Source organism: Hydra vulgaris, chromosome 10 (genome assembly GCF_038396675.1).
Source record: "Hydra vulgaris chromosome 10, alternate assembly HydraT2T_AEP".
NCBI lineage: Eukaryota > Metazoa > Cnidaria > Hydrozoa > Anthoathecata > Hydridae > Hydra > Hydra vulgaris.
The window spans coordinates 43,421,141-43,442,500 of NC_088929.1; the positions used below are offsets into that span (position 1 = coordinate 43,421,141).

A 21,360-nucleotide genomic window follows, 5' to 3' on the forward strand; every position below is an offset into this window, starting at 1 on the left:
AAATGTAATAAATATCAATTTATGACTTAAATAAAAACATAATAACATTAATATTGATTAGAAATATAATCCTGCTAAGGGATCATCCAAAAAGTACGTACGCTCGGAGGGAAAGAGGGGGTCTGCAAATAGCTCATATGAGATGGGAGGGCAGTGGGTCTATTATAAAAGAAAGGAGACACTAAATTAAAAAAAATATCATAAAATGTTAGATAAATACATTAAAAGCATAGGTACTTTTAGGGAGGTAGAGGATACTCAAAAAAGCGTATTGCAAAATGCAGGGGGAGGGGGGTGGACAAAAAAAGCTTACGTACTATACGGACGACCCCTAAGCTACTCATTATAACAAATAAAATAGATTAAGAATTAAAAATAAAAAGTAGCAGTCTTAAATAAAAAGAAATGAAGAGCAATCCTGGCTCCGTCTCTTTTCATCTATCAAGGCTCTCTTTGTTTACTAAAAACTATATTTCTCAAATCATATTCCACTATAAAAACCTATATCTTCTTCCCCTGTAGTTCCTTTTAATAACTTCATTGACAATATATAAAAACCAATAACTTGTATTCTAAATGTTTGAAAAATGTATTTAAAAATAAAGTTTCCGTTTGGCTATTCGGAAAGTGACCGAATAAAATATATGTTAAAGTTATTACATACTTAACTCAGAATCCCCCCCCCCCCATCCTTCTTCCTTTTTTTTAATATTCTGTAAATCAAAATTTCTGAAACAGTGAACTACTAAATGCATTATGCATATCTTGTATTGATTCCTATAGACAGGTTTGTTGTAAAGCTGATTCAAGTCTAGAAATGTTTAAATTGACCCTGAAAAATGAAAATATGAAAAAATTACCTTTTTTTTGCAATTTTCAAGGAAGTTCCCTGGTAACTCATCTAAATTTAAATTTTTTAATAGTTCTGAATTTGATAAACCTCACCTTTTCTAAATAATGCCAATGGAAAATCTGATATTTTAAGTTTTGACCTGAGTATGACACACCCTATTTTTTTTTTTTTTTTTTTTTGTTAGTTCACCTCCCCATGGCCCAGAAGGCCACTACAGATGAGGAGGCTACTTAATTGTGGTTATACCCCTCTCTCAACTCTATAGCTCCGAAACACAAACCTTGACCTACAAGGCCGCTGCGCAGAGAAACAAGTATATATATACTTTATATATATATATATATTTATTTATATATGCATATTAGGTGTCCCAAAAAACAACATTTTTGAAAATAATCTGCTCCAACCCCCTAAATGTGTTCTATCTAATACAAAAACATTAGGTTTAAGAATTTTTTGGATAAAAAATATTTATTGCAATATTCTTTAAATGAACAAACATTGCAATAAACTTTCAATATTTAACATAAAAAAAAGTAAAAACATTTTTTTTCATATTATATAATAACATATAGCACAGTTAAATACTAATTTTTAACTTATTTATGTATTATTTCAGACCGATTTGCTAATACTGTTATCAGATGTAAAAAATAAAATTAATACTTGCTGTGTTTTATGTTATTATATATAATATAAAGTATCAAGTAAAACAAGAAATGCCATTATAACAATTTTTTTCTTAAATTATTTATTTATTAAAAAAAACTCACCAACACAGCTAGCACTATTTAAACCTAAGTTCCACCCAGACTGACACGTACAATTGTAGGTTCCATTTAGATTGATGCAAACACTATTTGTCCAATTGCATGGTGGATTTGAGCTGGTGCATTCGTTTATGTCTAAGTTATAATTTTTATTTTTGTTATTATTTAATTTATTTGTTAACAAAAATTTTTAAAGGAATTTTCTCTTAAAGTTTTAGATAAATATTAGGTTATTAAGGGGCAAACTAAGACATTTAATCACTAATTTATCTAATACAAGCCGTCTAACAACTTTTGAAAAAATACTTGATTTTTTTTTAATCTTCTACCATCCTACTATAGCCTTACAAAATTTGAGTTGCAAAACTGTAGTGGTTTGGTCATCTAAGATCATTTATTGATAACATCTACCTGCCTCATTTTGCCCCAAATTTTACAAAATGAGAAAGATTTTTTTTTTAAACAACTCAAATAAGTAATGATAAACAAAACAGATCCATTACAAACATAACATTCTCAGTCTTCAACACTTTTAACCCTTTTTTTTACTCTTTTTTTACCCTTTCCTAATTCCACATTTATTTTTTATTTTTTATTCTTTTAACTTCCTTGATTTTTCAGAGGATTCAAATTTTCATGATTTCCTGTAATATGATGTTGTTATTATCTGTGATTAGTTTCCCTTTCTTGGGTGCTTGAATTAACTTGTGATTCAATTTTATCAAATTTATATGAGATGGCATTAGATCTCTTGTCATTATTAAACTTAATGTTTGGAGTTATATCCCAACACAAAGGATAAATACTAGATGTACTAAAGCTAGAACAGCCAACTTCGACAGAAGCAGCTTTATGATAGGCTTTAGAGAAAAGACCTCCTAGTTGATCATTTGTTATTTTTTGTCCAGCATGTAACCATAATCCATATTCTATATTATAAAAGGTTTCAAGCGGTTCAAAAAAGCTTCGATCAAGTGGCTGTAACTTATGAGAAGTATGTGGTGGTAAGGTTATAACAACTATTTCATTTTCCTTTGCATAATATAACAAATTAATGCTTTTTGTATGTTTTTTATGCCTATCTAAAGTTAAGAATTTTAATTTCAATAGAAGCTCTAGTGTACTTAGTAAAATCTTTATATACTCTATAAACAGATTAGTTGTAATCCAGCCATTTTTAGAGCATCTCTGAATTGTTCCAATTCGAGAATGATCTATGAGTTCTAATTTCCTTTGCTTTCTCTTAAAAATCATCATTGGTGGAATAAATTGTCCAGTCAAACTGTTGTTCAAAGCATAAACAACAGTTGTTGTTCATAGCACAAATAACAGTTGTTGTTACACCCCATTTACCGCTAGTTGCAGTGGAAACAATGTTTTCCTTTTTGTGTTATAACTTTAAAAGGTTTAAATACAGTCGTAATGCACTAATTCACTAATGTTGAAAATAATATATATATACATATATATAAATATATATATATATATATATATATATATATATATATATATATATATATATACATATATATATATATATATATATATATATATATATATATATATATATATATATATATATATATATATATATATATATATATATATATATATGTATATATATATACATATAAATATATATACATATAAATGAGTTAGTAAAAACACTTATCTAATTTTTGATTTCTTCTACACTGTGTTTCACCATCAGTAGGTTCATCAGGAAGAATCTTCCTGATGAACTTACTAATTTATTATTGCTCTGTCTTTTAGAACATTGAGCACTCTGTTTGTAGAATACACTAACATAATTTATATATACATATAAATATATATATATATATATATATACATATATTTCTATATATATATATATATATATATATATATATATATATATATATATATATATATATATATATATATATATATATATATATATATATATACATATATATATATATATATATATATATATATATATATATATATATATATATATATATATATATATATATATATATATATATATATATATATATATATATATTATATATATACATATTAGACAAAAAAATAAATTCAAGTAAACAAAATATAAAACATTATTCTATGTTAGATAACAACTAAATATAGCAAATATTAAAATATAAAGTATATAAATCTTTAGTATGTAAATATTAATATTTCAAATATTAATATTCACAAATATTATTCATTATTTATCATTTATTTACAAATATTATTTATCATGTTTTTTGTTTTAATATAAAAACATTAAATAAACATGTTTGATATCAGCAAAGCAAACAAAACCAAAACGTATTGTTTTTTCCCACATTATGTTGGCAACAAAATTATTTGCATTCTGTGAAATCAAAAAACACTAAGAAAAATTAAAATAACATTGCATCAAAATTTTTAATTGGCATATAGCCAAGATATAAAATAGTGGTCCTTCTCTTCATTGTCTCTATTTGAAAGTGACTTAAAATATTTTTTGTAACACTAAATGATTTTAGAACACAACTAAACTTTTAAAAATTATTAAAACAATAATATGTGAGGTTGGGGTTATAAATGCAAGCTGTCTCATTATGCTCTGCAGCCTCATTTTGCACCCTATTACCATACTTATTTTTTTTTTTTTAGCTTTAAATGGTTAATAATACTTCTGAAGATTAACAATACAATTGAAAAAATTAAATTTGATATTGAAGCGCTAATGTGGATCAAAAGAACAACCCCTTGTATATGTTTTAAAAATAAATATTTGAATTTCATTGCCGCTTTATAAAACACTGTAAAAAAACTATTTACTAAATATTGTTAAAAATGATTGTTCTTTAAGATTTTTTTATGTTGCTGTCTTAACATGAATGTTATTATAGTATTATTCTGACAAAAATTTCAAATTTTGAATCAAGGTCTGTACAGTGGTCCTTTTTTTCTTATGTAAACTTAATCAACGATAATCTTTAAGCACATTAACAATTTATAACACTTATGTCAAATTTTTTTCTAAAAAAAAAAAAAAGTCAGAATCTTTTTACTAAACGACCATCATAAATTAAGTAATCATTAAGTTGTATGAAATAAATTTACCAAATATTCATACATTTCTAAAGGTTCTCAATTTAAAAAAATAATTAAAAAAAAAATTTATAAAAAAAACTAACTTACCAACACAGCGGGCATTATTTGGATCTAGAGTCCACCCAGACTGACATGTACAACTGTAGGTTCCATTTAAGTTTACGCAAACACCATTTGTCCAATTGCATGGTGGATTTGAAATGGTGCATTCATTAATGTCTGAATATATTATACTTTTAGCTACTTTTAAAAAACTATGTTTTATTAATTATAATAAATAGGTAGCTCAAAAAACAAACTTTTCATATACTTTTTACTATTACTCCATAAATGCATTCTATATATTAAAACAACAATGCATTTCAAAAATTATATAAATATGATCATTTTAGTATTTAGTGCATTAAAGCTAATTTTTATTAAAAAAATAAAAAAGTATATTTTTAAACTTATGAAAAAGTTTTAAATAAAAATGCTTATTACATTTAAAAATTTTATTTAACATTTTAACATAATATAACAATGTTATTATTCTGTAAAAATAACTATAAAAGGAGGGTGCCATTTTAGGAACAATGATTTAAATAGAATGTTAGAAAACTTTTGAATTAATTCAAATTTAAATACATTCAAAAAATTACTTAATGTTTGAAGTAAATAAACTTTAATAAAAATTTTGTTTATTTTATGCACTGAAACTTATTCAAACTTATAAACTATATCATATACTATGTTACCAATACAAAAAGGTTTTATTCAACAAAATATACAAGTCAACTATTTTAATTGCAAAGATCTTTTTTAAAACAAAGTTTATTTTAAAACACTGTCATCAGTGTTGTTTTAGGAGATTAAAGACCTTCCCTAATAAATTTTGAATATTTTTTGATCTTGCTTGCTTACAGCAATATTTATAGCAAAATTTTTATTATAGTATATATCTATAATAATTATATCAATATTTATAGCAAAAAAACAATTGTATAGCAAAAAAATTTTCTAATTGTTAAAACAAAATTTAAAAGTTTTCTCATTATTATAGGTTTATTATACACAATTGCTCCATATGCTGCCTGCAAACTCATAAGCAAAAGACATTTACTTCTACAGGCGTTTGTACGCAATGCTATACAAATAGCAGAACTAAAAAAATCTTATGCCATTAAAAATTATAGACTATAAAACGCTAAGGGATTGTCCATAAATAACGCAATGCTAAAATTATTTTTAAAAACAAAGGAGATCCTCAGTTCTTTTAGGTGGCAATTTTCATTAAGCTTGATAATCTATATTGATTTTTTATTTAACATATGACTCTGTGAGGAAAAATTTTGATCTTATTTGTTTTGTTCATTAGTAAAACTTAGCGTTTATAATATAATATAAATTTATCTTATATAAAACATACTTTTTGAACCCCTTTACTGTTTTAAAAAAGTTAAGGTTGCCGTGTGGCAAGTTCAAATCATCAGCTTGCTTTATTTTTTAATTTTTGTTATTTAAAATACAAAATAAAACAATTTACAGTTCTATAGATTTTATATTCTATATATTAACATGTTTTATACTTATTTTTCTAGCACCAACTCAACTTAGTTGTAAAAAAACTTGAAATGCAAAACTAAAATAACATAAGCATCTCAATCATGACACATAGGCAACAAATATCCCCCTGTTTTTGAATGTTTTCAGAATTTTTAGCTTTTTTAAAAATCTTTTTGTTTGTTAAAGTGTATAATATCGATAGATATTAATCGTATAATATCGTATAATATAAAGTGTATAATATCGATAGATATTAATGTATATAATCTTTATAAAACTTCACAAGTATTTTGTATTTTAAAAATCTAAAAAATTTAAAAAAAAAAAAAGGTCACCTGTGGTAGGACTCGAACCAAGGCTTTTCCCCTCAGAAGCTCAGTACGCTAACCACTCATTAAAATTTTTTCTAACAAAAATTAATGCTGTTGATCAAAAATTAAGGGGAGGTTGACGCAATGCAATTTTCGGCCAAAAGTAAAACTGTAAACTTGATTTATGTATTAGCATGTTTTAACATTTCATAATTTGAAGTTTGCGTACGCTAGATATTTGCATACACTTTCATTCACATTTTTTTAATAAAACAAAGCTGCTGCAACTCTTTCTCGCTATTACCTCTGTTGCAATGGCTGCCAAGAGTTTTGTGTCAAACATGTTCGAATGGGCACTAACACTACTACTACTACTACTACTACTACTACTACTACTACTACTACTACTACTACTACTACTACTACTACTACTACTACTACTACTACTACTACTACTATTACTATTAAGTTCAGCATTATTATATATATAAAATTAATAATAACTTTTTCATATACTTTTAATGATTTCAACTTTTTTTTATTATTTATTATTGCTTATAAATACAAACACAAATTTATCTTAACTTTTTACCCAGTATGTATCATTAAAATTACATTTATGCCTTATTTTAAACAATTACTTAATCTAGCATCTTTTACTTAATTGATTGAAAAATAAATTTTTACCTTTTTATCTAACAACGTTAAATTGAGTAAAGTGGGTAGTGTAATATAATATTTCGAACCTTTGCAATTGGTGACATTTAATTCTATGAAATATTATTTTTAATATAGCTTCAACTTAGACTTCGTTGACAAATATAATGAAGAATTTAATTTTTCATATTAATGATCCAACTATTGTGTGAGAAATTAAACAACCCCAAGAATACGTGTTTTATAAACTAACAAAAGAAGCCTAGTGTTTTTTTCACTATATAAAATAGTTTTAATATACATTTAAACCAAAAAATTTAAATTTAGAGTTAAAATATAAAAAAATATATATTTATTCAACTTAATAAAACTTACCTTCACATCTATCATTATTTTTACTTAAGGTCCAACCAGGCAGACATGTACAACTGTAGGTTCCATTTAAGTTTACGCAAACACCGTTAGTCCATTTGCATGGTGGATTTAAGCCAGCACATTCATTAATGTCTAAATATATGATTTTTAAAAATAATTAAAAATTTGTAAAAATATTTTTCTGTAATTTATATATAGACTAACTATCCTGACTTTATATAACTTTTAACATTTCAAAATTAGAACTTTACATATGTTAGATATTTGCTTAAACTTTTGTTCACATTAAACCTATTAGTTGTTTTAGAATTTCGAGGTAGAGATCTGGTTCCAAGTGTCAACTACTAAGTTTGAGAAGAAATGCTCACTTTGGCAACATTTTTTTGTTGATTGATTGATCAAGATAAAATTATAAAATCAGTGTTTACCTTGAAATTGAATTTGTCAATGACAGATTAGATGTTAACAGAAACTGACTTTTCTTTATATTTAAGGCCCCATAACGAATGACATAACTTAGTAGCTCATCTTTGAGTTCTTACCATTATCTTCTTACCAGCTTTGTTTATTGAAGCCCCTGCAAGCTAGAGCCTACGCAACCATATTCCAAATGTGGCCTCGCATATGTGATATAGAGTGTTTTAAGTATTTGTGGACTCCAATATTTAAACATTCTTTTAGGCAATACTAGTGCTGTACTTGTCAGCACAATCCAAATAATCCTGCTTATTTAGATTGTGTTGACCATTTTATATTACTTGTTGCGAGGATACCAAGATCTTGTTTTTGGTTGGAGGATGACAGGTAAACATGACTGTTATCTTTTCTGCTGTAAATTCAACATATGTTCATAAGTGTTGGGTGATTTTTTAACTGTCAACACTTTGAATTTGTTTCCTTTAAGTTGAAAGAAATCATTAAACATGTGCAAATGTTTTCCAAATATTTGCACATATTGAGAGATCTATTTGAAGTTGCTCAATGTCATGTTGGTTTTTAATAAAATCTATTAATTTGCTATCATCAGCAAAGAATTTGAGGGAACACTTAAAAACTTCAGATATGTCATTTATAGATACAAGTTTATAGATATAAAAGATAGGAATGTACTGAAGCTAAGATTTTTCCAAAGCCGAAGCTTTGGCCGAAGTCACTCTGCCGAAGCCGAAGCTTATGCACTTACATAGGTAAAATTTGCTATCTTGCAGATCTAGCTATATAGGGATAATACTAATTGCTGAAAAACATTTTTTAACATTTTACTGCAATTATTATATGTACTGCATATTGCAAAATATATGTACTGCAATTATAAGTATTTTAGTGCACAAGGTACTCAGCGGGCATAGACGTCAATCAGACATCTTAACCAGGTCGCAACGACTTAGACCAAAATAGGACATCCTAAAGATGTCTGGTAAAGACATCTTACTTAGGATGTCCTATTAACGCATACATTAAGATGTTATCAGGACTTCCGTATTTAGAAGTCCTATTGACAGTGGCCTATAACTCAACCTAATTTTGAAATTTCGTAAATTGAAGATTATGACGTTTTTGGTTTTCAATCGCTAATTTTTGATTTTGATATTTACACCTAGTTAAAACATGTACTACTAAATTTTTAACCTAGTAAATCATCGACCTACTGCATTTTTGACCTACTGAATTTTTAACCTACTGAATATTCAACCTACTGTATTTTCAATTTTATAACTATGCCTTTCCGTTATGTATTTTGTATATTTTGTTGTTGATTTGAATACAAGCCAAACTTGATCAGCCTTGGCACAGTGGTTGAAACGTTGTCGTCAGAATAGGAATGTATAAAGTTCAATGAATGCTTGGAAAACTTATTGATTGTTAATTGAAAAAAATTTTGTAACTTAAATAAACAACATTAAAAACACAGACCAGATAATCGGTTGAAAATTAATTAATCTCAAATCGGTTGAAAATGAAAATCTAGAAAATAGATCGAAAAATAAATAAGTTGAAAATGAAAAAGTCATACATCGGTTGAAAATAAAAAAGTCTACAACCGGTTGAAAATAATATAGGCCTTAGTAGGTTATCTGAAGATTAGTTCCACTTTTTCGTAGATGTTCTTTCTGTAGAACAACTTAGTAGGTCGAGAATTTTGTAGGTCTAACTATCTGACACGCTATTGACATCCCTAAAACCTACTTTAGACATTCTAAATACTTTAGAAATATGTTGTCTCAAAGACGTTTAAAGAACACTTTCAGTAGATAAATTTATATATAAACTTAGTGCATAAAATATTATGGGCTAACTGGGTTAGTTGAAAATGTCTGCTTATTTTATTTGATTATTTTGATATTATTAACTTCAGTTGTTGGTTATTTATTGTTTAAAGATATTTTCAAATTTTCTATATTCTATACTCTATGATCTATAATTTATACAATTTTTAAATAAAAGAATTGAGTTTAGTTTGAAATTGAGTTAAGTTATTTAGAGTAAATAAGTTACCAGTTTATTAAATGAATTTTAACAAATGATATCAAATTTGCAAAAAGATATATATATATATATATATATATATATATATATATATATATATATATATATATATATATCTATATATATAAATATATATATATATATATATATATATATATATAAATACATACATACATACATATATATGTATATGTTAATATACATACATATATATACATATATGTTTATAGTATGTGTATAGTATAATATACATACATATATATACATATATGCTTATAGTATGTGTATAGTTTATAGGTATATGTTAATATACATACATATATATACATATACATTAACAAAGAAAAAACAACTTTTTCTATGGTACTTTAAGTTTCATGCCTATAAAGCAATGACCAGCCCTTGAATACAAAATCAAGAACAAAACAAAAACCGCTAAAAATTACAAAATATTGTGTAATGGGATCTTTACATTGTTAAGACATACTTGATGGCAACCAGAGAAAAAACAAAATATTAGCTAACCACCGGTGTCAAAAAGAGATAAGAGGAATTTATTCTTGTGCCTGCATTTTGAAATCAACTCATTTTGATTATTTAAAGTTATCACCTTTATATGCTAAAATAAGGAATTTTTCATATAAGCAAAGATTGCAAATTTTTGACAAAGCGTTATAAGGATTGCAATGTTTTCCAATTTTCCATTTAATTAAGGGTGTAAACATTTTGTCTTTTATGTCCCAAATATCTTTGGACAACTCCGTATTATTTTTATATTTATCAATGTTAAAAGATTTTAGGTGATTAGCATACCAAAATTTGAACAGAGTTCCACATAAGCCAAAAAAAAAATTTTCTTTGTAGTCAGGTTTATTTGACAACACCGTGACTTAATAAACGATAAGCACTCAATAAGCACTGATCGGTCATGGGACATATGGATTTGTTGACACAGTTGCATGTTTTTCCCTCATCTTTACCTTGGCTATATAATATCCTGTGATTGTGCGAATCAATGATGGACTTGATGTTTGGCATGCATGAGTAGCTTATTTTAATGGTATTTCGTTTAAATATCTTACGCAGTTTGTGACCAATTGGAAAGTGCAGGTCTATCATGTTCAAAAAACGACTGCCTTTTTTTGTTGCAACATTGGTACTGAAAAGTGGGTTGTACCATATTATGTTTTGCTTGTGATTTTTGAATGGGACCGATTTTTTTTTGAACAGTAAGCGAATTTGCAGATAAAACCTGATTCAAATAATGCAACTTGATAAGGAGAAACGGATTGTTTGAAAATAGTTTTATTAGAAGAATTAATTGACAATCTTAGTTTGATAGTTTAAGGAAGGCTTTTTAGTATACTAGGAGGGTGGTTAGAGTCATCATATATGTAACTGATGGAATTACCAGGCTTGCAGTAAGGTTGAAATAAACTGTCATTAAGATTTAATGTTAAGTCCAGATAATTAACAATTTTAAAATTAAAGCTGATGGATATAATTTTTAATTTTTTTCATTTTTTGGCCACTTCAGTTCTTAAACACTGCTAGAACGCCATCTCTATACAATCCGAATTCATCTTTATTGTAAGACTGTGATCTACCTATAACATTATGAGAGTTTAGCCATTGATTGATTGATTGCAAACATTTTTTCGAAGATCATTATTTATTTTTCAATATATATATATATAAATATTGAAAAAAAGCACACCTGTTTAGCACCAAATAATGTCAACTAAATATGATACTGGGAGAATTCTTCCCATATTTGTTTTATTGGGGTATTATTTGATATTTTTTTTGGATAAATATATATACATATATATATATATATATATATATATATATATATATATATATATATATATATATATATATATATATATATATATATATATATATATACATATATATATACATATATATATATATATATATATATATATATATACATATATATATACATATATATATATATATATACATATATATATATATATACATGTATACATGTATATATATTTATATATATATAAATATATATACATAAATATATATATATAGACATATATATATATATATATACATATATATATATATTTATATATATATATATATATACATGTATATATATATATATATAAATATATATATATATATATATATATATATCTGTGTGTGTTTTCTCTAAGATCACATTTATTTATTTTTTAATAAATATATATGTATGTATATAGATATAAACATACATACATATATATATATATATATATATATATATATATATATATATATATATATATATATATATATATTAGGGCAGGTCGATTTTTAACTTTTTTTTAGATTTTAACATTGGACATGTTGAGAAAGTTGCAAACTAACGTGATAATAAGTAAAAACAAAAAATAAAGGTTTTTTTGATAGCCAATTTTTGAGGAAATAAAATTTAGTTTTACTATAAAAGCCGATATGAGGGGGTTAATAAAAAAATATTTAAAAACAGCAGATAATTATAGAAGCTAATGCAACAAAAACAAGTTTCAATTTTAACTTTGTTGTTTTGCTTTTTTAAATATTTCTTTTTAAAAAAACAACAACAAAAAAAACAAGCTTCAAGAAAAAAGTTTTATTTGTTGTTAAAATACAGTTTATTTAGGTCACAACGTCATCATACTTTTGACAATATGAACCCTTTGAAGAAAAATTAGGTCTCTTTTGACGACTTAATTTTTTTGCAATGATATGTTTATGCCTTGCTTCTATTCCATACACTGTATGGCAAGCTTCAGATGTCATTTTCACAGCTCTCTCAACACTCTGAGTATGAGAAGGCAATACCGGTAACTCAAACTTCGTTCCATTAAGCAATGATTCTTGTAAATGCTGAGATAAAATGTGTTCAGTGAGAGCTGGTTCACAAATACCTGTTTGAGAAAGGTCTACTAAATCCGACCAATGATATGCATCAGTATTTATTGCAGTGATTTTGTTTAATCTTGTTGTATGCACCGTCATATTTCTAAATGAATTAAATTTAAATTCTAAAAATAAAAATCTTTTTTTGATCTTGTTTAAGTTTTTTTTAAAAACAAAATTTAATAAATTAATTTTTTGTTATATTTTTAGACCAAGGTGTCAAATTAATGTTCCGGCGCATTATCAGTTTTGAAATTTTACCCATCCGAAATTGCGCATTTAGTAATTTAGAACTTGTTTTTTCTGCTTGCTGATAAAAATTTTCAAGGGTTTACAATTTAATTTTTCCAAAAATGCTCAACCGGTTATTAAGACTCTTTCCATTTGTCACCTTAGAGTAAAACATTAAATTCCTAATGAACTACTTTATTTTAATAATATTATATTTACCTGATACTTAAAATTTTTCTGGTCGCAGCTTCTCTGACTTTATATTCATCTGATTTCATCATGGAGTACAATAGATTTTCAGGCAGCAAAGCAAAAGCATTGTGTTGCAAGTTTTTTAATGCGATAGTTTTGATTTCCTCAGACTGTTCTTTGATTCTTTTAATCATATTGAAAATGTATAACTGCTGATTGTGAAACTTATTATCCAATTTTATTTCAAACCAGCTAACTGCATACACTTGCACAATAAATTTTATAATTTGTTGAAGCTTATCTTGCATTTCTGGTAGATATGTGCCTCTTGTCCAAATACACAATAATCGAATTGCCAAAGATAACCATCTTGAATGATTTAATGGTCCAATTTTCCACTTTGCATATTTATGATCAACATTTCCCTTTGAAACTCCAAGAACATATTCTAGAAGAAGTCTTTGATCACAACTCAAATCTTTTAATGTCTTTTCATGAAAATGTATGTTATCTAGATGGCCACTAATTTTTATGAAGTCAACTTGAGGGAGATCTTGATAGTTATTTTCACAAAGTTTTCCAATTGGACCACTAAAAAGATTAGGGCTTTTGGTGCCTCCATCAAGATGCTTAAAAATAGCTCGAAAGGGAAGTTCATTTTGGTGAAGTGAACAGCCAATAATGTGCAATTTGCTATTAATTTTTTTTTCTACAGCTGTTACAAGCCCACTTTTCCAACCAGTGTTAGTAGCAGTATTATCAAGGAGGATAGCTTTTAGAGAATGAGCAATCTTAAATTCATTTAAGACACTAGCAACTTCATCTCCTAACAAAAGTCCTGTAGCACCTTTAATTGGAATGACTCTGTGAGTAAGATATGATCCAATTTCAGACCCAGACTCTACTGTAAAAGTTAAATGGTGCTCTGACTGTTTATCTTTTCTTAAATTAATTTTTCCGTTTGGATACTTAACTTCTCTGTAAAATAAAGTGTCTTTGTCAACTTTTCCATCAACTCCAATACATATTATGCTATTAATATCTTCCATATGCTTATCTTGACTTATACTTTTCACTCTAGTTTTCTCTCTATCAATTTTTGATTTATCAATAAATACTGTATCTAAATTAAGATTTGGCCAAAGTAGGCCCACAGCCTGCAAATCTAAGAGGAAAGCATTAGCAAGGCTAGCCCCAATACTTGATGAAACATCAGCCCTAATTAATTCCAAAGCATATCTTGATGGTTTAAACAAATTGTAAGCCCCAGATATATTTCTAATTGGTTTGTAACAACGTTCATTGTCAAAGTTAACAGGAGTCTATAAAAAACATTCAAGCAAAAAAAGATGAAAATATTAAAGGTACATAACAATAAAAAAAGTACATTATATGACAACATATACCTTTAATACTTCACTTATTTTATTACTGTAACTTTTCAAGTGTTCATCATCATTCATTACTGCTGCATCCAACCTTTCCATGTTGTTATCAAATGATGTATACGTATTGCTTTTTTGTTGAGAAACTTCATTTAAAACCTGCTTCTGACATTTCTTATTTCTAGCAGAAACTTTGTTTGTCTTATTAACACTTTTACGATCAATGGATCCAAGTTGAAACAACCCCTTAGGACCTATTTTTGCTCTCTGATCTTTCAAATACATTCTATCTTCTAATGGAACCTAGAAAAACAACGATGAATCTTTTAAAATAAAAACACAATTTATATCATTTATTCATTGGTCAATTTATAAGTGCAAAATTTGGTCATTTTGAGATAAGTATGCAGTTTTGTTATATTTTGTCAAGCAACAAATCAAATTTTCAAACACATCTCTTGCAAAATGTCATATTAGCACTTATCATATATATATATATATATATATATATATATATATATATATATATATATATATATATATATATATATATATATATATATATATATATATATATATATATATATATATATATATATGACTTTAATATTAAAATGATCTCAACCTTTCTGTCAAGAGGACATGTGCAAACTATATGTTGTGTTTGACAATTGTCTTCCAAGCACTTTACAAATTTATCATTACACGAACGAACAGGTAGATTACATTTGCAAGCTGAAATATCAAAAAGAGTGTCTAAACTCTTCTCAAGGTTATTACACTTCACTTTAGAAAGAGATTTTCGGTTAATTTGTTTTGCTTTCATGAAGCATAGTTTATTTATTAACTTTACCACATAATAATTATCATATAGTGGTAACTTTGGATTCACAGTGTGCCATATTTTTATCACATTAATTGCTATAATTTTTGCAATGTCATAATCTTTTAAATCTTGGTTGATGTCTTTAAGGAAATAGCTGTATTGAATAATCTGGCGAATGGTTGGTGGCTCTGCTTCATTTAAAGGTGAAGGCTGACCACCAAATTTTTTAGCAAAATTGCCACGTGTTAAAACAACTTCATGGGTTTTAGGCATTTCATTAAAACATATTATTGTAAATAACATATGTTAAAGCAAATATAACGACTTTAAAAACAATTATCAATCTAAAAGTTTGTTTATTTATTTTTGAACGAGCGCAAAAATTTCCGCTAATTTTTAAAAGTAACTTTAGGAGAAAGTTTCATAGAAATATATTAAAATTATAAATTTTTTTTATTAAATCATTATTTCCTATATTAATTATAAAAAAAAATTAGTTATTTTTATAAAAAAATGTTTTATTTTTAAAACATTATAACTATTTCATTATTAATCTCAAGCATTTGTATTTTGAAATGATTAAAGATATTTTCTCTCAACACTTATAAAAATTTACATTCAAACTTGAATCATATCAATAATATTCACCAAAAATATTCAAATGCTCCAAAAACTATTAAAATTTGTTGAAAAAGCTTTTATAAATGATAATACTATATTACTAGGCATCTTTCTCAACTAGTCCAAAACTTCAGTTCCAAAATCGACCTGCCCTAATATATATATATATATATATATATATATATATATATATATATATATATATATATATATATATATATATATATATATATATATATATATATATATATGTATATATATATATGTATATATATATATATGTATATATATATATATATATGTATATGTATATATATATATGTAAATGTGGTAGTGGTGTAGTGATAGAGCGCTCAATTCATAAGCGAGAGGTTCCGAGTTCGATTACCGCCACGTCCCTGGTAGTACCGCGCTCAACTTTTTTCTCCGCGCAGCGGCCTTGTTCGTCAAGGTTCATGTTTCGGAGTCAAAGAGTTGAGAGAGGGTTATAACCTCAAGTAGCCTCCCCATCTGTAGCGGCCCTCTCGGCCTTGGGGTGTTTAATTATAAAAAAAAAAAAAAAAAAAAAGAATATATATATATATATATATACATTTATACATATGTCTATATACATATATATATGTGTGTGTGTTTATATATATATGTATAAATATATATATATATATATATATATATATATATATATATATATATATATATATATATATATATATATATATATATACACAATTTAATTATTTATTTATTTCTACAGCATAGATATTAAAAATCTTTGCAGAGTAGCCTTTTTGTAATACTACTATAGTAGCAATTAGTTAATTTTTTGTTGTGTGATAAGGAATCATTTTTCCTAAAATTGTTAATAAACTTTAATTTGTAAACTGTTTTTGATGTTACTAACTTATTTGGTAAATTGTTCCAATAAGGCTTTATCTTAGTGTGGTTCTTCTCTGATATTTGAAAACAGACTTTTCAGAGTTGAAGAAACCGTTTTTGAGCATGGATGTTACAAACTCCAGTTTACTTTGTTTATATTAGTTTTTATTCTAAAATATTGGGTGAGGTCTCCTATAATTCTTCTGGTTTAAAGACTTTCTAACCCTAAGCTTGATAAATGTTTTCATATTAATTGTGATTTAAACCTGGTGCAAGCTTTGTACCTCTTTGTTGAACTCTTTTAAGTTTTTTTATTTCATTTTTTAAAAGTGGATTCCAAACTGGTGCACAAAATTATAATTCAGGTTAATATAGTTTAGTAAATGAGTCTGTTGACCAGAATTTAAATGTCCGCTTTAGTGCGCCTAATTTAGAGTTAACTCTTTTAATTATTATTGTGATGTGGTCTTTCTCACGTTAGACACGTTAGTCACGTTAGATAATTTTCTTGAACTTTACTTGTTTATTTAAAGTCTTATCTTTATTTAAAGTCTTATCTTTATTTAAAGTCTTTGTTTAAAATTAAGCATGAAACTTGAGTTTATTTGCATTATTTAGTTTGAATCTACCTCTTTCCAACCATATATAGAAAGTACTATTTACTACTTTATATACTATTCATGTGGCTTCACGTATATATTTTACTTTTATGTGGCTTCACGTATATATTTTACTTTTCAGAGTTTCAGAGAAAAGTTATGTTCCAACTTGCTGTAATAAAAAACATGCTAGTAGATAGAACTGCGCAGTTCTATAATGATCAAGAAGAAAGTTTTAAATAACGCAAAAGTTCAGATGAACCTAATGTTTTGAAAAGAAAAATTGCAAATGGAGATATCCAATATATCGCTTTAATTTAATCTTTATAATTTATATGTTATATATTATTACAATATTTTTTTTAAATTGTCATGAACATTTTCAATGTTTCTTTCAAATTGTTTCTTTTTAGTTAAAACAGTTATCATTAACTGGTGGTAAAAATCCAGCTGATACAATTAAAAACATTTTGCTCACGTAAGTAATTAGCATAAGTTGGAATTTTAATGTTTGACAGTATGACGTTTATCATCTTTTTTATATACCACAACAGACACTATTTTGTCAGAATACAGCATGGATGGTCTAAAAAAGAAAAAAAGTTTAAAGAGTCGACAAGTCTATGTATCCCTATCACTGGTATTCTCATTAGCTTAATATTGTGCTTGATTAACTTTTAAAATTAAAACCGATGTTTTGATTCAAAAAAAAATTTAATTTTTTCTCAATTTCTTTGGCTATGGAACATGACATGTATTTAATTATATTTTATTATATGATCTTATAGAACTGCGTGTTGATGTTTTTATTAGATGCTGCTTTAAAGTCAAATAAAAACTTAACCAAAATGGATCCCATGCAACTTATTGGGAGAGAAATTAGGCATTCTTCTGACTGATTAAATAGAATATCCATTAATATTGATATTGATCAATGATGGCTTAATTAACTAAAATCAACTGTTGTATTTTTTATTTATTTTGCATTTTTCAGTAACTTTCTTTTATTTATAATATCCTATCAACTATACTCTACAGAATGTATTACTTTTTAATTTGGAAAGTGTAACTTTGTTTGAAAAATTATTTTTATTTTTTGTAAAATTAACAATTTATTTTATATCAAATTACACTCAAGGTGTTTATTGTAAATCATTGCATTTTTATATAACTTTTAAAAGAATGTATTGGTAAAATTAGGACATCTGAAGAAGACTTCCTTGAGTCTTTCATATGAGACCAGCTAGAAATGTCCATAGGACGGCTGAAAAGACATCACTAGGACGTCTGCAAAAAACGTCTCTAGGACATCTTAAAATGACATCTTTAAGACGTCTGGAAGAGATGTACTCAAGTCTTTCATTTGAGACCACCTAAGGACGTCTTGTGGACGAGAAATAAGATGCCTTATGGACGTCTTTAGGAAGCCAAAATGTCCGCTGGGGTATTTTACTATAACAAATCATCAAGGTTTTTTTTTTAAATTACGCGATGTCATAGGATTTTAGAATGCAGCTATTTCTTGTTTGAACAAGTTTAATGCTATATAGAAAAAAGATGACAAACTAATTAGTAATTACTAATTCCAAATTAGTAGTTGAATTAGGGTGTGAAATATGAAACTAATTTGGCTTCTCATCAACTTAATCAAGTCTAAACTTTAAAACTATATTATAAGCAATGTTTAGTTCACATAATAAAAAAAATGTTTAGTTCACATTATAAATTAGAAAAATAATTTTTTAATTATATAAAACAGTTATTTTTTAATTATATAAAACAGTTTTCAAAATATAGTTCAAATAATATTTGATTTACACTAATTTTTTTTTTCCTTTTTAAATGTGTTTGTTATCACTCAATATAATTCCAATCAAAAAGTAGCTTTTTTACTTGAAACTTGACAAAGAAATATAAAATGTGTACATTAAATGAGATTTGCACCTCCTTTTTTGCAATAGTTCATCCATTAGCAATTTTTCAAAAATTTGTTAAATATTTTATTAAGTTGGATAAAAAGCATTAAGTATTTTTTTTAGCTTGTTTAATTGAAACATAAATTGCAAGAGATATAAGACTACTTTATATTATGTTCTGAAATATTGTTCCAATATCACGTTTTTTTTTGTTCCAAAATACTGTTCCGATTTGATTTTATTGCTATTTTTGATGAGAAAAAAATCAAATATCTTTAATAAAATGACTTATTTAAAAAATAAAAAATTATTTGAAAATGTTTACCAAGGGCCATGACAACGGGAGTACCAAAAGGCCTTTTTTCCCTTCTAGATTTTTATAAAAAGATCTATTTTTTTTTACAAATTAGGTTTTTTGCAGTACTTTATTTATTAGTTTAGGTTTTTTTGAAGCAGCATATGCAGCAAGCAGTATATGCACATACCAAATAATAATCTAGGGTATCTATCTTATTTTTGTATATCTCTTTGTTTACACATGCTTATATATGATAATATAATAAAAAATCAAACATCCAAATTATTTGTTGGCGTCTATCTTTTTTATTCATTTAAAAATATTCAAAACACATTTAAAATCATTTTAAAACAAAATGCTGTCTGTTTCTAAGTTTATTGTTATTGCAGTAAATGCTATAAGAGCGCTAGCAATCGAACTCCTGATTTTTTGTTACAGATTTAAAAACAAATAAAGTCATCTATAAAGCATGAAGTATTTAAACTAAACAGTTTTAACCATTATTAAATAATTTAATACAAAATAACAATTTTCCAAAAGATAATACTATATATGATTTTTTCCACTAAAAATGTTACAATGTTATTAAATTTTTAAGTTAAGTTAAATATTAAGTTTATAATTCATTTTTAACAAATCGGAATAGTATTTCAGAACAAAATATTTCATTAAAAAAAACATCTTTTTATAGTTTTATTATTTAAGTTTTTCAAAATAATAATAACAATTTAATATAATTAGGCTTAAGGGTTTCTTATTCTGATTTATTACATTTTACAGCTGAAATAAAATAACTTCTATTTTGGTTTTAAAACTTATTTACTAGGCAGAAATCTCATATTTTGAGGCATATAAATAAATAATAAACCAAATTTTTAAGTTTTAATTTATGTTATATACTTATTTTGTTGCAAAATTGTAATCCTTGAAAACTGTCAGTAAAAAATAATTTAAAATAGTACTTAAAAGAAAAAACAACTTACCAATGCAGCTGAGGTTATTTATATCTAAATTCCACCCAGACTGACATGTACAATTGTAGGTTCCATTTAGGTTTATACAAACACCATTTGTCCAATTGCATGGTGGGTTTAAGCTGATGCATTCATTAATGTCTAGGTATATAATACTTTAGTTAATTAAAGTCTAAATATACAATTTAAATATATATAATTTTTAAATACTAATACATAATATCTAATAAATACTCGGAACTTCTAAAATTATAAAAGTATCATCATTTTAAATTTTAGTTCATAAAGGCCTAAAATTTCTTTGAAAAAAGTTGTTTGAAAAAAGTTGTTCTTTTTTATAAAATTTATAATAAAAACACTTTTTATTTTTCATTTGAAATTTTTTCATTTAGTTTCTATTGAGACTAAGATTGACAATTA

General features: G+C 25.6%; 1 protein-coding gene across 3 annotated transcripts in view; it reads right to left on the reverse strand.

The window, feature by feature from the left end:
• Positions 1-21,360, reverse strand: part of LOC136085987 (fibrillin-2-like) — a 144,757-nt gene that overhangs the window by 44,605 nt on the left and 78,792 nt on the right. For 2 of the 3 annotated variants that reach the window (XM_065808083.1, XM_065808084.1), the window contains 4 exons: positions 20,950-21,081; positions 7,608-7,739; positions 4,807-4,938; positions 1,627-1,758 (listed from right to left, as the gene is read on the reverse strand). In XM_065808083.1, coding sequence (XP_065664155.1) covers positions 1,627-1,758; positions 4,807-4,938; positions 7,608-7,739; positions 20,950-21,081 — 528 coding nt within the window. The remainder of the gene's footprint in view (positions 1-1,626; positions 1,759-4,806; positions 4,939-7,607; positions 7,740-20,949; positions 21,082-21,360) is intronic. The other variant, XM_065808085.1, reaches the window with a different exon arrangement.